The 16980-nt window shown below is 40.0% G+C and overlaps 1 protein-coding gene and 1 non-coding gene across 2 annotated transcripts; one reads left to right on the plus strand and one right to left on the minus strand.

The window, feature by feature from the left end:
* Positions 1–900: 900 nt before the first annotated feature.
* On the minus strand, positions 901–1007 carry LOC125592068. Its single transcript, XR_007327918.1, has one exon. It is a non-coding gene; the product is annotated as a small nucleolar RNA R71 (small nucleolar RNA).
* Positions 1008–5765: 4758 nt separating this feature from the next.
* Positions 5766–6344, plus strand: LOC125591955 (secreted RxLR effector protein 161-like). The gene has a single exon (XM_048766894.1). The coding sequence runs from the start codon at positions 5766–5768 to the stop codon at positions 6342–6344; it is 579 nt and encodes a 192-aa protein (XP_048622851.1).
* The last annotated feature ends 10636 nt before the right edge of the window (positions 6345–16980 follow it).

Genomic DNA, 16980 nt, shown 5'->3' on the forward strand with positions numbered 1-16980 from the left:
CACCCAAGGTCTAATCCCTATGCCCATGAGTTCTCTTTTCTCTTAGTCAAGAAAGTATCATTTTGTTATTGCTTTTTAGTTTTAGTCATAGCTTAAAACTCATCTAAATCATTGGTTGCACTTAGATTAAGTGAGTACTTGCATTCTCATTGCTTTGATATCCCTCAGAACTGGTTCGACAATCACTATACTACAACATTTGTCTTAGGAGCCCTCAAAACTCCTAACATCAAATTGGCGCCGTTGCCAAATTCTGAGTAGATTGAACATTGAGATTTAGTCACTTACTTGAGACTAAGTCATTTTTATTTTCTTTTGTTACTGATTCTTCTTCTTCACCTACCTTTAACTTTCAGGTGTATGAACTTGAGGAGCAGGGTTCCATCAAACCTAGTTCCAATAGTAGCAGACATCAGAGCTTTCGAGAGAGAGTGTGCTAGAGCTACAAGAGAAGAAGAACAACAAGCCCACTTGCAGAGATTGGATATTGATATGGCAGATCCACCGCAAGGAGCAGAACACCAACCGCGGGCAGCTCGACCCATTGGTACTTATGACCGGCCCAACATTCTTGGTCATAGACTAGGAATCCGAGCACCGGTTGTGGTAGCCAACAACTTTGAGGTCAAGTCAGGACTCCTCAACGTGATCGAGAACAACAAATATCATGGCTTGGCTTTAGAGGACCCATTCGATCACTTGGACAGGTTCGACAGCTACTGTGGGTTGTCAAAAACCAATGGTGTGTCAGAGGATGCCTTAAAGCTGAAGTTATTCCCTTTCTCTTTGGGGGATAAGGCACGTCAGTGGGAGAAGTCACTACCCAGCGACTCTATCACTACTTGGGATGAGTGCAAGAGAGCATTCTTGGAGAAATTCTTCTCATCCTCAAGAACTGCTAAGCTGAGAAATGAGATCTCCAGTTTCCAACAGAAGAACTTGGAAGGCTTCAGTGAAGCCTGGGAGAGATTCAAGGGCTACCAAGCTGAATGCCCACACCATGGTTTCTCTAAGGCTAGAGGTTACTGAGCACATTCTATCGTGGTGCTCTTCCTAAGTACAAGGCCAGGCTGGATACAGCTAGCAATGGGTTCTTCTTGGGGAGAACTGAGGAAGATGCAGAGGAGCTGGTTGACAACATGGTTAAGAGTGATGCAGTCTACAGTGGAGACCACGACAGAAGTAGTCGAATAGATGATAAGCAGACGAGGAAGGAGTTGAAAGCTCTACAGATAAGATAGACATCCTCCTTGCTGATAAAGCCACACAAGAGCAGCTGCACTTTGTTGGTAACCCAAGCCAAGAGACACCACCTGTTGTCCATGAGGTTGAGGGTTTGGAAGGTCAGGAAGAGCTGTGTTTCATCAACAACAATGGTAGCTGGTACAAAAAAGAGCCCAACTTTCAGTACAACAACTACCAACAAAAATCCTATCCCAACAACCAACAGAGTGGTTATCCGCCTCGAAACAACCAGCAAGGCAGCTATCAACCTCAGCAAAACCCCTCATCTGGCTCCTCTGCTCCTCAAGAGAGCAGCACTGACACCATGCTGAAACAAATCTTGGAGTCTCAGACTAGAAGTGAGAAGCATGTTGGTTATGAGTTGAAGAACCTTCATTCCAAGATTGATGGGAGCTACAATGAGCTCAACAACAAGTTCTCACATCTTGCTTCTACAGTCAAAAATTTAGAGAATCAGTTTGCTTCCATGAACACTCACCAGACTCGCCAGCAAGGATCTCTACCTGGAAAATCTGACCAAAACCCCAAGGAGGCCAAAGCTATCACCCTTAGGAGTGGTAAGCAGTTACCTCCTACAACCCTCACCAGGGATGCTGAGAAACTAGGTGAGGAGGTGGCCATCAACTTAGATGATGAAGTGGTGATTGTTGATGAGAAAATCAATGATGAAATCTTGGAGAAGATTGTGGAAGCCAAAGGTAAAGGAAAGGTGGGGGAAGAGAAGAAAACAGTGAAAGATGGTGAAGTTCTTGCTCCAGCAAGTGAGAATTTTTTGTTCCTCCTCCCTATGAACCCAAACTACCATTCCCTGGTAGATTCAAGAGGCAGCTGCTAGAGAAGTACAAGGCTTTGTTTGAGAAGCAAATGAGTGAAGCTCAGGTTGCAATGCCCATCATCGATGCTTTCATGTTGATTCCTCAATACAACAAGTTCCTGAAAGATGTTGTAGCTGCAAAGAAGAAGGAAATGGAAAGCATGATGATTCTTACCCATGAGTGCAGTGCCATCATCCAAAGGCTTGATGTTCCAGAGAAGTTAGAGGATCCAGGATGCTTCACACTACCTTGTGCTCTTGGACCTATGGTATTTGAGAAATGTCTCTGCGATTTGGGAGCTAGTGTCAGCGTGATGCCTTTGTCTGTTCCAAAAAAGCTTGGATTCACTCAGTACAAGAAGTGTAAACTCTCTCTGGTGTTAGCTGATCGTTCAGTGAAGTACCCTGTGGGCATCTTAGAGGACCTACCTGTGAAGATTGGAAGGTATGAGATACCTACAGATTTTGTGGTGCTTGAGATGGGTGAGGAGGCTCAGGACCCATTGATTCTTGGAAGGCCATTCTTAGCTACAGCAGGAGCAATTGTTAAGGTGAAAGAAGGCACGATTGATCTCCATTTGGGTAAAGGGCATGTTCTCCACTTTGACATCAAGGAGAAAATGAAGAAACCAACTGTGTTCAGGCAAGCCTTCTACATTGAAGAGATGGGCACTCTTGCTGATGAGCACCTTGAAGAGTTACCACCTGAGGACGACGAGGAGGGAGCATCTCCCTCTACTCATTCCCATAGAAGGTAACCCACTACTTTCCCTTGTATTACCATTTCGTTTTTGCATATTAGTTTTCTCTTTTTGGGTATCTCTCTCTCCTTGACAACACAGAGACTGTGTCATTTAAGTTTGGGGGAGGTACCAAGTATTTGATCACGTTTGCTTTGATGATTTTGAGTCTCATGCATTGCATTATACATATATATTTGCATAAAAAAAAAAAAAAAAATTATTTAGTTTGCATCATTGGCATTTCTAGGAGAGTCTAGAGCATATAGGTTGCATTTACTTGCATTGGGAGCAATGATTTGAAATGCCTTGTAAAGAACATTACTTTGCACCTGAATAGCTTATGCACCTCTCAAAAACACTTGTATGCTTCGAGCCTTGAAGACTCTTCCTGAAACTTGTTGATTGCTGAAACTCAGTCTTTGAAGCCAACTACAACCTTATTTGAACTGAACGAACTTAATGCTTCTTGCTCATGGTCCCTTGTGTACTGAGTCATGGCTATACACACTTGAGTTGTCACATCCTTTATGCCAATCTTATTTTGACAAACTCTAGTGGTAGACCACTCCCAAAACCTTTCCCTTCTTTTAAGCTTTCATTGTTTGATGAGTGAGGCCTTCTTCGGAAAGTCTTACATGTGCATAATGTTGAGAGTATCGGGAACGACAATGCTTGATCTTCATTCTTGCTAGATTGGGCACTCTATTGTCTAGCTATAGGTGGGGGGGGGGTGAGAGTTGTGATTATGATTTGGGAGCAATGAAAAAGGAAAAGAAATGACTCTTTGTGTTTAAGTGAATTGTCTTATTGGGATAAGTAGAAAAACCTCTAGCTCAAGTTATGAAAAGTCTTGGCCCCCATCTAAAAAAAAAAAAAAAAAGAGAAAAGAAAAAGAAAGAAAAAGGGGGCTAGCAAAGTTGTTAGGAGCTAAGTAATGTTTTGAGGTTGTGGAAAATCCCTTGTAGATTTCAAAGAGAAGGAGTTAAAGTTCTTAGGATCTTTTGGTGAGAGATGTGAGTTGGGTTTGACATTTGGGAATGATTGTGTAATTGTATAATTGGGAAAAGGGTAGAACAATGGAGATTGAGCATTGTATGCATGAGTTGATCCCTTTCTTAGATATATTATGTGCAATGTCAAGGCTACTTGTTTTGAGAGTAAACCACTTTAAAAGATCATGGATTTTGAACCTCTTGACCCACTTGAATAAAAGTTTTCCCTTACTCAACCAAATGATTTGGACCAATTGACCATTTGCAAGAATTCACTTGATGCTATGCTTAATGAACTTGAGAGTTGGCTGATTTGCATGTGTGAATGCATGATGATGAGTGTAGGGATGAAAAGAGTTGAATAGGCCTAGAGAAGCTAGAGTATAATAAGAGAGGGTGTACTAATGCTGAATTTAGATGTTGATTTGAGTGCTTTGTGCGTTTCTTTTGGCTATGAGCTCTCACCTTCAAACTTCTCTCCCTATGAGTTCTAGAAAGTTCACTTGTGGACAAGTAAAAGAACAAGTTTGGGGGAGTTGATATCTTGCATATTTCCATTATCTTATCCATTCGTCCATGTGCATTTTGATCATATAGACTAGGATTTAGCCATGTTTAGGTTGCATTTTGCATACATGAGTCTCTATTAGGTACTGGGTTACCACATGAGGTTATTGGAGATATTCGAGTGCATTTGGAGCTCAAAAGAGGTGAAAAGGTGACCATTCGACGAACCGAGCATGGGAGCGACCTCCCGGAGCGACATCACGAAGTCGTTGTGTCCCACTTCTCAGAGCGACCTTCTTAAAGCGACGCCATGAAGTCGCTCGCGTTCTCGTTACTCCGAACAGTCTTAGATGACCCTGGAGCGACCTCTCAGAGGGACCTACCAAGGTCGCTCCCGATCCAGAGCGACCCGTTGGAGCGACACACCAAAGTCGCTCGGGACCTCTCGCCCGGAGACACCAAAAATCGGCCCTGGAGCGACTTTCCGGAGCGACACCTGCAAGTCGCTCCGCGTTATTTTGCTGCCGAAAATCATGATTTCTCAAGGACCTTTTTGCAATTTATTTTGGACGTTTTGCACTTGGAAAAACCTATGTTTTAAACATCTTTTGTGGCCGCCAGGCAGATTATCTCTGGATCTATTGAGAAATACACAAAAACTCTCTTGAGAAGTTTATCTCTTGGATTTTGATTGTTATGTTCTTGTGTTCTTGTTGATTTCTTATCTATTTCTCTACATGATTAATCTGAAATCCAATATGGGTTTAAGAGGAATCATGGAGATGAGTGAGTAATCACCTTTTGAATTCATGGGTTAGGGAGATCAAGGGTGATTAGGTTAGTTCTAGGATGTTTTAGTGTAGATCATTCTTGTTCCTTGCTAGTAGAGTATTCATAATGCATCTTCTGAGTTGGCCACTCAAAAGTTGATCAATAGGCATTTCCCACCCAAAAGGTGTTTGATGAAATGCCTGAGACAACTCTCCTAGGCTTTTAGTATACTTTGCCAAAGACATTTGTTGTTTAATGTGCTAAAATAGCTAATAGACTTGTTAGTAATGATTGCTTTCATATTATTCAACCAAAGACATTTGATGTTTGAGATATGTTAGCAAATGAGCATTCATCTAGACATAGAGCTTGCTTAGAATTGTGTCTAGGCTTAAGGTCGATAGTTTGATTGATCATTTGCCATCCTTAGTTCGATACTTGACCACGCAAGGTCTAATCCCTATGCCCATGAGTTCTATTTTCCCTTAGTCAAGAAAGTATCATTTTGTTATTGCTTTTTAGTTTTAGTCATAGCTTAAAACTCATCTAAATCATTGGTTGCACTTAGATTAAGTGAGTACTTGCATTCTCATTGCTTTGATATCCCTCAGAACTGGTTCGACAATCACTATACTACAACATTTGTCTTAGGAGCCCTCAAAACTCCTAACATCAAGCCTCATTAGCCGTTTCATGTCAAGTCCAACTCAGTTACATCTTGCTGCTGTGAAGAGAATCATGAGGTACTTGAAAGGCACTTTGGAGTATGGGATTTGGTACAAACGAGGAGAAGAAAGCGAACTCATAGCCTACACTGACAGTGACTACGTCGGAGACATAGATGACAGCAAGAGTACATCAGGTTATGTATTTTTGATGTGTGGAGGAGCTGTAGCGTGGTCCTCAAGAAAGCAGCCGATTGTAACTCTTTCGAGTACTGAAGCTGAATATGTAGCAGCTGCTACTTGTGCGTGTCAGGCTATATGGATGAGGAGGATATTAGAGGAAATCAGTCACGGTCAAGCTGGAGAGATGGTGTTGTTTTGCGACAACACGTCTACTATAAAGCTGTCCAAGAATGCAGTCATGCATGGAAGATCAAAACATATCAGGGTTCGTTATCACTTCTTGAGGGACTTATCCAAGCAGGGGATCATCAAGCTGGTCTATTTTCCAACCGAGATGCAACTGGCATACGTAATGACAAAACCATTGAAGTTGGCCTCGTTTCAGAAGATCAGAGCAGCATTTGGAATGGGGATTCTGAACTGAACCTTGTCAAAGGGTTTAGTTCAAGGGAGGGAATGTTGAGTTTATTAAGTTCGTTAGTTCTCAATTAAATGACTTGGTCATATTCTGTTATTTGCCAAAGTTATTTGTCGTAGAAATAGGTCTTAGTGGCTTTAGTTGTTTGTGGACGTAATGTCCGTTTGTTTCGGTAGTTTTGTTTCAGTTCTGTTTCTTTGTAAGCCTTTATAAGGCACTTGGCTTTTTATTAATTCAGTTATCGTTTTGGAAAACTCTGAGCATTCTTTACATACACCGTAACTGAAACACCGTTTACACCGTAACTGAAACAAGACCGAAGACAAACACTAAAACCCAACATGGAAGCTTTAGATTCAAACTCCCGAGAGAAACAAGAGCAGAGGACACAGATCTGAGGAAACTCGAAACCGGTTCCATCCATCGAATTTCACCGGCGCTAGAGACACGATATCCTCTTTAAACAAGACGAAAGACAAACCTCTAAACCTCCTCGTTCCTCAGACGAGCATGAACCTGATGGGGAAGAGACGTCGCCGGAGAGCAAACTAAGTACCACCAACTGCTACAGCCATAGATGAAAGAAGACAAGGAAATCATCTCCGGTGCCGGCGAGTGAGCGCCAAACACCGGAGAATGGCAGATCTGGACCAGACGGAGGCTTGGCGGCGTGCTTGGTTGACTAGATTGACCAGAAAAATATCAATTAATGATATTTTCTTTAGCCAACAACAATAGATGTTAAGTCACACTATGAACGGTTCATTTTACAAGATACCAATCTTTAAATCAAATAAAACATTATTCTCAACTGAAAACTCCACTACAAATTAATTACCCGCCCTTTAAATCAATCTCTTTCTTTGCATTGTTGTTCCTCATATCATATACTTATTTGATTTATTTTATTTTATCAAAATAATATAGAATATTAACATCTCATATATATTAATGTAGTTTGTACTAATTTAAAAAGTGTCATGCTGAGTTGTCACGTAATTAGAATGTTAATTTTCCTTACGTAGCGGCTTGAGAATTAGTTGAGAATTTTGTTACTCCAAAATTAAATTGCTAGAGAATGTTATAGTATATAGTATGTTCATTATGGACCATTCATTTATCAAATTGAAATTATTATATATTTTTTACTTAAATAAAACCTAAGAAATTACCTAATGTGATTAAGATATATATGGCAATTAATAATTTTAAATAATAAAGATTTGCTAACAATCTGGATATTTTCTATCATTTTTGTTTAATTATTTATTATTAAATAAATTATACAATTACATTAATCATATGATAAAAATTTAGATTGTTTTGTATATGTTGTATTTTGAATTTTTCAAAACGAATATAAATTAGTAAAACTGTTAAAAGTCTCACATAAACTTTTGTGTCAAGGTTTAAACTTTTTTCTACAATAAGATACAATGATTATAAAATAATTTGAATAAATAATTTTATTTTAATAGGTGTTTATTTTAATATATATATATATATATATACTTATATATATATATATTTCATATCGTTTAAATTAAACTATACATCATATGAAAATACATATTTATATTTTGATATATGCGTTGAACATATATTGAAAAATTAATATTTTAATTTTGAAATCTTGATTGTTTTATTTTAAATGTTTATAAATTATTGAAACCACTAAACATTTCACATTAAAAAAAGCGTTGGTGTAAAATTTTGTTACACAAATATGCAAATAATCATAAAATCATACGAGTAGAAACCTCATTTAATAAATATCCAAAGTAAAAGTATACTATATATCTATGTTAATATCATTTAAATTTAATTATATATCATATACGACAGATAAAATTGATTGTTTTGATTTTTTACCCTAAAATGATTGCGAATAAACAAGAGTGTTCGTTTGATTTATATGCGCACGCCAATTTATTACATAATAGTAACAGATTTCTTAGTTATTTAATATATAATTATTATTTTATTATTTCGTAATATGAAGAAAACATAAAATAAGTAATAAATATAAAATATTTGTTCTGCATAAGACGCAGATCTTAACCTAAGTATGTATCTCTTTAATAATTTTAAATCTTAAACATTTTCAAAATCTCAGGGCAAAACAAAATAACGAAATGAGAATAAACTAAAAAAATCAATATTTATATCGAGCAATAACCAAAATAAAAAAAACGACACAAAAATGAGAAAACTATTGAAAATAGATATGATTAACATGTGAACTTAAACTTCTCATAACCATAATTAACTTTTAAATTGCTAAATTATGATACAAAATCGAGCTGGCATAGTTTCATTGTAACCAAATAGTAGATCGTGAGGTCATTTAAAAAATCCTTGGAATGAAGTTCAATCTCTCTCTCCCTTCTCTCTAACAAAACCCTAATTTGTTGCGCCGCTCTCAGCCGGTGGTGGCCTCCGGTGGTCTCACTGCCCCCGCCGCCGCCGGCTGTCTCTCCTCCTCCTCTCTCTTTCCTTCTCCTCCCCTGTCTCGCCTCCTTCTTCCTCTCTTTAGCTCCGCCGATATACTTACGGTTGTGGTCTCATTATCCTCTTGGTGTGGCTGCCCAGTGGTTAGGGTTCTGAAGCAGTGGTGAGGCGTAGCTATGAGAGCGAGGTTTGGGGGCTATTCCGAGGATGTTTTCGAGACATCGCTTAGATCTGGCCAGATCTGATAGCAAAGGTGAGCGATGGTGCTCCAGTTGTGGTGTTCTGGGTCACCGGCGTTTCTTCCGGCGTTAGTTGGTGGTGGTTGATGACAAAACCCTCGTTCTCGGTTGGGGGTGCTCGTTTTTGGGATTTCTCTTCTGATCCATCTGTCTTTTATCGCCAGTGAGAGGTGGCTGGTTAAGGAGTCAATTATGGATCTCAAGCGGGTGCTCTGGTAGTGGTGGTGATTCTCTTCTAGCAGTTCTTCTTGCAGGTTTGTGCAGCAGCTCCTTGTGGCTAGAAGGCATTGCTGCCTGTCTTTGAGGTAGGGCTGAGCTCTCCTTCTTCGTTAAATCAGAGTTGGCGTTCTGATGTTGCGGGTTGTTGGAGCTTCTTTTTGCGGTGAAGGGTCAAGCTCCGGTTCTCGGATCTGTCGCTCGTGCGGGTTATTGTTAGCCTAGGTTGTTGTTAGCCTAGCCTAGCTTCGTCCTTGGACAGCAATCCCGGTGGCAACGAGTGTTGCTAGCACCTCTACAGATAGGGTGTAGTTCCGCGGTTCCTTGCCCTGTGGTGTTAGCGTCCCTTTCCCGTGCAGAGTCTGGTGGATGTGGCGGGTTATCATCCATTGGCCTTTCCAAATAAGAACGGTTTATGTTGAAGTTGGGGTGTTGGTGGATCCGGTGGGAGTCTTAGGGTTATTGGAGTAGTCAGGGGCCTCTGAACTTCAGGTAGGAGGAGTAGAGGTGGCTGTTTGCGGTGTTTGTGAGCTTGAGCTTCGACAGGCTCTGGTTCGTCGATTCACCGCCTCGGTGCAGCCCCATTGTCGTCTACTACGACTCCGGGTTCCCGATGGTGTCTTCGCATCAACAGGTGGTAGGGCTTTGTAGTAAGGCCATTTTTTGGAGGCGAGTGCCTGGGCAAGCCATTATATACCGGCTCGTTCTCATATGTTTACTGGTGCCTTCCTTTGAAGCTCCTGATCCTGCGTGTTGTGCTCTCCAGCCAAACCCTTCAAGTGCTTCCTGTGTGGTCTTTCCTCTTGCTCTCGGCTACATTCCTAAATCGTGTTTTCCTTTCTGTTTTTTGTTGTTGTGATCTGTAGTTTCATTTTGTTGTTGTCTTCTGCTACTAGTTTGTCATTGTAAATTCTGTCACAAATTTGAAAATGGTAATACAAGCTTAACATGTTTACCAAAAAAAAAGGATAAGACTTTATACCCAAAGAGCTCATCAGCAACAAAGAAAATGGCAGCTTTGAGTTCTACTTCATATCTGCATTCACTTGTTGGCCACGAAAGACACTTCTTTTCGTGTAAAACATCCCAATTTTCAAAACCCTTGTCCATAAGCCCTTCTCTGAATAAACCCAGATTCTCAGTTCCATTTTCCACCAAGCAAAGCGATCGTGACCAGAAGCTAACTAAACAAGAATCTAAAAAAAAATGAAGAAAAAGAAGATTATTGGGTTGTTATAGCCGTAAGAAGCAAATACAGATGTCCATTAGATTACAAAATATCCATCTCTTTTAAAAGAGCTAAAACGCATCGTTTTACTGGAGGCGATATTTTAGGCGATTTTGGCGATTTCGAGCACGACGTCGACGAGGGTTATTCCGATGGATTCGGCCTCACCGCCGGGATCATCTGAATCACCAGGCATCAATCTTGTGATTCAGGAAGTGGTGCCAAAGGAAACAAAGCGATCTGGGGTTCAGTAATTGGAAAAGAAAGATCTGAAATGGGTTTCAGTGGCGCGGGATAAGAGGAGTCTTAAAAAGTATGAAGTGGAGGTTAAATCGATTGACGGCAAGCATAAGGTTGTGATTCCGGATGCGATTCTCTCTGAATCTACTCCACTATGGGAAGATTTCATTGTTGGGAAATTCTTAGATATTGCGCCTCACATTGCGAAAGTTCACATGGTGGTAAACAAAATCTGGAGTTATGGAGATCCAACAGCAAAGGTGGAGGTCTTTGATATTAACGCAACGACTATGAGGTTTAAGATAAGGAATCAAAAGGTTCGAGAGAAGATAATCAAGATAGGGATGTGGAATATTGTTGGTGTTCCTATGATGGTGAAGAAATGGACACCAAAAACTGAAGAGGAGAAGCAGGAGGAGGAAGCTATTCCGATGTGGGTTCATCTGAGGAAGGTTCCACTTAATATGTTTTCGTGGGAAGCTTTAAGTTTCATGACGAGTACAGTGGGGTTTCCGGTTCATTTGCATCCAGAGACGATTGCTTGTTCAAATTTTGAGGAGGCTAAAGTCTTTGTTAATGTAGATGTTTCCAAAACGCTACCAAAAGAGATTGAGTTTGAGATAGAAGGGAAGGAGTTTACTGCTGAGTTCTACTATCCCTGGCTTCCGTCTAGATGTACTGTATGTGAGAAATGGGGTCATACGGAGAAGGTCTGTGTGCAGAAGAAACGGGAGAAGAAACATGGAGATAATGTAGTGGTGTTGGGAAGTGCTTCTAAAGCTGGTAACACAGCCACAAAGGATGTTGAAACTAGAGAGATGGAGAAAGAGTTACTGATGGTCACTGGTTCTTCGATGATGAAGACTCAGGAAGTATCTATTGACAAAGGAGCTATGGGGGAGGTAGTACGCAAGTAAGTTGTGGAAAATGTTTGGTTTTCTCCAGGCAGATTGGGAAGGGTACAATCAAAAACTCCGCGAAGAGAAGAAGTTGAAGTTCAGATTTCGGCTTCTAAATATTTTGTATTGAGTGTGGATGAGGTAGAAGAAAGTGAAGTTCTACCGGAAGAACGAAATGAGGATGAGGAAGAAAATATAGAGGAAGAAGTGGAGCATGATATAAGTGAGGAATATTTGTTGGAGGATGAGATATTGGAACAGAAAACTAGGGAGAGTGAGAAAGCAGTAGTCTAAAAAGGAGGGAAGAAAGTCCAGAAGACTAGAACTCGGGATGCAAATCCGAAGAGTAAAAGGTCTTCTAGGCGAAAACTATAATCATGACGAGCTTTTTCTGAAATGTGCGTGGACTGAATAAATCTTTGAAGCATTCCATTGTTCGTGAGTGGATTTTCAGCAAGGAGAAGAGATTTGGATGTATTTTGGAGACAAGAGTGAAGGAGAGTAAAGCAGAAAGTATTTTGAATACAGTTTTCAGTGATTGGTCCTCAATTACCAATTACGAAGATAGCAGGGGACGAAGAATTTGGTTTCTTTGGAGAGATACGGTTCGCATTTCTCCAGTCTACAAGTCGGATCAGATAATTACAGTGTGGGTGGAACTTAAAGAGGGTGAAGGGTTTTTCTTCACATGTGTATATGCTAGCAACCTAATGGAAGAAAGAAGAGTATTATGGGAAGATCTAATACATCATCATGGTTCTGCTAGTTTTAAAAAAAAAGCTTGGATCATTATGGGAGACTTTAATGAGATTATGGAAGGAGATGAAAGCTCGAGTTTTGCTACTTCGGGGAGAGTTCCTAATGGGATGAAGGAATTTCAGAACCTGGCTCTCCACTGCCATCTTACTGATATGGCTTATCAAGGGCCAAAGTTTACATGGTGCAACAAGAGAGAGGAAGGAATAATATGCAAGAAGCTGGATAGAGTTTTACTAAATAAAGAAGCTCTAATAAGATTCAGCAATGCGTACTCGGTATTTGAGCCAGGTGGATGTTCTGATCATATGAGGTGTAAAATCCAGCTATTTCCTCCATGTGAAAATATTAAAAAGCCTTTTAAGTATGTAAATGCCATGGGTTATGTCTCTTCATTTCTGCCTATGGTTAAAGCTTATTGGGACACTACGGTGGGGTTATATCAATCTACCTCAGCTATGTATAGATTCTCTAAAAAGTTGAAGAACTTGAAGCCTCTAATTAGAGAGCTGGGTCGGGAGGAGTTGGGAAACTTAACGAGAAGAACTAAGGAGGCTTATGAAGTGTTGTGTGAGAAGCAGACTGCTACTCTCGCTAGTCCGAGTGATGCAGCTATACAAGAAGAATCAGAAGCTTATGGAAAATGGCTACATGTAGCAAGCTTGGAAGAAGATCATCTGAAACAGAGAGCTAAGCTGCACTGGTTGGAAATAGGGGATCAAAATAATAAGACCTTTCATCGGGCTATTAGAACGAGACAATCTCAGAACTTGATAAGGGAAGTCAGATGTCAAGGAGGTAATATAGTAAATACCCATGAGGAAGTTAAGAAGGAGGCAGAAAGTTTTTTTAAGGAGTTTCTCAACCGGTGTCCAGAGAACTATCAAGGTGCTTCTGTGGAGGAGTTACAAGAGTTGCTTGCATTTAGATGTTCTACTGATGAATGCTGGGTATTAGAAGCTGAAGTCTCTGAGGAGGAAATCCGGAAAGTCCTTTTTGCGATGCCTAATAATAAGTCTCCAGGGCCAGACGGTTACCCGATAGAGTTTTTCAAGACTACGTGGTCAGTGATTAGGAAAAACTTCATTGCCTTGGTGCAATCTGTATTCAGATATGGGTTCCTCCCTAAAGGAGTAAACTCAACAATTCTTGCATTGATTCCCAAAAAGCTGGATTCTCTTGAGATGAAGGACTATAGGCCGATAGCGTGCTGCAATGTTCTATATAAGGTGGTCTCGAAGCTCTTGGCAAACCGCTTGAAGCAACTTCTTCCTCGAATGATTCAAGAGAATCAATCAGCATTCATGCAAGGAAGACTGCTTATGGAGAATGTTTTATTAGCATCAGAACTTGTCAAAGATTATCATAAAGATACGGTTAGTCCAAGGTGTGTTCTGAAGATTGATATATCCAAAGCATTCGACTCGGTCCAATGGTCATTTGTGTCGGGTAGTTTAAGAGCTCTTGGGTTTCCAGAGAAACACATTCACTGGATTGAGCTATGTATTACCACTCCTTCTTTCTCGGTGCAAATAAATGGTGATTTGGCGGGCTACTTTCAAAGTTCCAGAGGTCTCCGCCAGGGCTTCTCACTCTCGCCGTACTTATTTGTACTGTGTATGAATGTGCTATCTTTGAAGCTGGATAAAGCGATGGTTGAGAGGAAGTTTAAGGTTCACCCGGGTTGTCAGAATCTTTCCCTCACTCATCTTTGTTTTGCAGACGACCTAATGGTCTTTGTAGAAGGTTCCAAGGATTCAGTACAGGGTGCTATTTCTGTATTTGATGAATTTGAAGTCTGGTCAGGGTTAAGCATAAGCGTGGAGAAATCCACAATCTTTATGGCTGGAGTATCTGTGGATGAGAAGAGGAGTATCTTGACGAACTTCAAAATTTGCTGAAGGAGAACTTCCAGTGCGCTATTTGGGGCTTCCTCTTATGACTCAAGCAATGAGAACTCAAGACTACCAACCCCTGCTGGAGAACATAAGAAGTAAGATCAATACTTGGACTTGCCGTTATTTATCCTATGCTGGCAGGTTACAGCTCATAACATCTGTGATTGTTAGCATTATCAACTTCTGGATCTCTGTATTCCGCATTCCATGTAGTTGTATTAAGGAGGTTGAGAGGATTTGCTCGGCATTTCTATGGACTGGGCCTGCACTTAAAGCCTCAAATGCTAAGGTAGCTTGGAAGGAGATTTGTTGTATTAAGAGTGAAGGAGGTTTGGGGATTCCAGATTTGAAGGAAGTAAACATGGTATATGGTCTAAAGTTGATCTGGAGAATGCTAGCTGGTGATTCATTATGGGGAAAATGGGTTAGAATTAATTTACTGAAAGGGAAGAGCTTTTGGGTAGTAAAGTCAAATCCTCAAGTGGGATCTTGGATGTGGAGGAAGATGCTAAAGCTCAGAGAAGTGGCTAAACGGTTCTATAAGAAGGAGATAGGAAATGGAAGGCATTCTTCTTTCTGGTACGATCATTGGTCAGAGAAAGGTGTACTATCTGAGTTGTTGGGTGGTAGAGGAGTCATTGATTTGGGTATTAGGAAAGATGCAACGGTAGAAGAGGCGGTATTATGTACGAGGAGAAGAAGGAGGCATCGTATCAATATTCTAAATGATATTGAAGTTGAGATACGGGAAATTAGCAGCAGGCTTGATTCTGATGTAAATGATGGGAGCGCTTGGAAAGGAAAGTCTGGATACAAGTTGAAATTCTCCACCCAAGAAACTTGGATACAGTTGAGAGAAAGTTTTCCTCCATGTTCTTGGGCTAGTGGGATATGGTTTTCTCAAAACACCCCCAGATATGCGTTTATGGTGTGGTTAGCCTTTAGAGACAGACTGTCGACAATGGATCGTGTGGTAAAATGGAGTCAAGGGGTGGATACAACTTGTGTTCTTTGTAGAGCTGCGCAGGAGACAAGGAATCATCTCTTCTTTAACTGCGATTATACATCTAAAGTTTGGGAGTTTATTGCAAAAGGTATAATGGGTAACTTGTTTACCAAAAATTGGAGGGAGATCATGGAGTTTATCACTGATCCATTAAGGGAGAGGAGGAGTCTGTTTTGTATAAGGTACTCTTTTCAAGTAGTTCTTTATGCGATATGGAGAGAACGAAATAAGATAAGACATGGTGACAATCTACTGCCATTAGAGGTGCTTAAAAGAATGCTTGATAAGAGTATCAGAAACAAGATCAGTGTGATGCGCAAGAAAGGTGTCAAAGGAGCAGGGGAGTTAATGCAATTTTGGTTCCAAAATAGATAGTAAAAGGGTGGAGATTTTTTTGAGTTTTTCATAAACAAACAGTATGCATTCTATGTAATATGGCTTTTTTGATGAATAAATTTAACATTCATTCAAAAAAAAATTAAAAAAAAAAAGAAGCAAATACAATGAGATTGTTATAGTTGATACTGTTGATGCCAGATATCTCCTTGATTCAACTAGTAAGATTTTTGTAACAACGTTTTTTTTTATTATATTATCAAATCCTCTGTTTTTGTAACGTTGTTATTTGATATGTAGAGAAAACGCATAGTGCTATCAACAAGGGAGGCGAGAACTGGACTGATTCTTATTGGGTATGTTGCATTTTCCATTAATCTCTTGTTTCTCTTTTGTTAGGTTAATGTGATTTTGTCAAAGATATATAACAGAACTATAATGTGCTTATTTTGAATATTATTAAACATTTTGTAACAGGATGAGTTTGCAAGTTTGCCACCTATTGTCCCTGACGGTCCCATTGCCATCTATGGATTGGTGAGAGCTCATATCAAACTGTCTTAAATGTACATTGAAATGAGATTGTGGAATTTTTCAATCACTTCTGTTTCATATGTTATAGGGTGGTGGAACAGCTGCAAGACTGATTCTTGAGTTGTATCCTTCTACTCAGCTTGAGGGCTGGGAAATTGATGACATTGTATGAAATTTTATCTCTTGAAACAAATAAGAGTTTTATCTATTGTAATCTTTGAGTTCACTTTGGTTTTCTTTTATGGACAATAGTTTTTTTTTTTTATGGACAATAGTTGATTGAGAAAGCAAGAGAGTATATGGAGCTGTCTGAGCTAGATAAGCTAACTTCAAAAGGCGGTAGTCTTCGTGTTCTGATAGATGATGCTCTCTCTCTTTCTGAAGATGTTTCAGGAAAATATGCTGTTAATGTATGTTGCATGTTCTGTTTCTTGTCTAAACTCTTGAACTCTTTATGTTCAATTAGGGATCATTGTTGATTTGTTTGCTGATGGGAAGGACTTAGATCAGCTACAACAGATACTTCAAATGGTTATGTTTGTAAGTATTATGATCTAGGCACGTGTTTTGAATTTTGAGATTGTGTAGGTTCAAATTGTAACGGCCCGGTTCCTGGCCCATAAATTTTTTTAGGAATATGGGCTTCTCTACGGCCCATTTGGCAAAGACCTAGGGTTTTCCCTTCCCATTCCTATAAAAAGAGATGTAGCCTCCCTTTTTGCCTCACTCAGAAACTGAAGCGAAGCTCTGCAGAGAATTCCCGGAGACCAGAAACCCTAGCCGTCGAGCTCTCTCCCCTTCTCTCTTGCGCCGCCTCTCTCTCTTCTCTCTCTCTCTCC

This window comes from Brassica napus, chromosome C8 (assembly GCF_020379485.1).
Source record: "Brassica napus cultivar Da-Ae chromosome C8, Da-Ae, whole genome shotgun sequence".
Lineage (NCBI taxonomy): Eukaryota > Viridiplantae > Streptophyta > Magnoliopsida > Brassicales > Brassicaceae > Brassica > Brassica napus.

Bases quoted from the DNA above. Each gene is read 5' to 3' on its own strand.
- LOC125591955 (XM_048766894.1), top strand. From the start codon at position 5,766: ATGTCAAGTCCAACTCAGTTACATCTTGCTGCTGTGAAGAGAATCATG.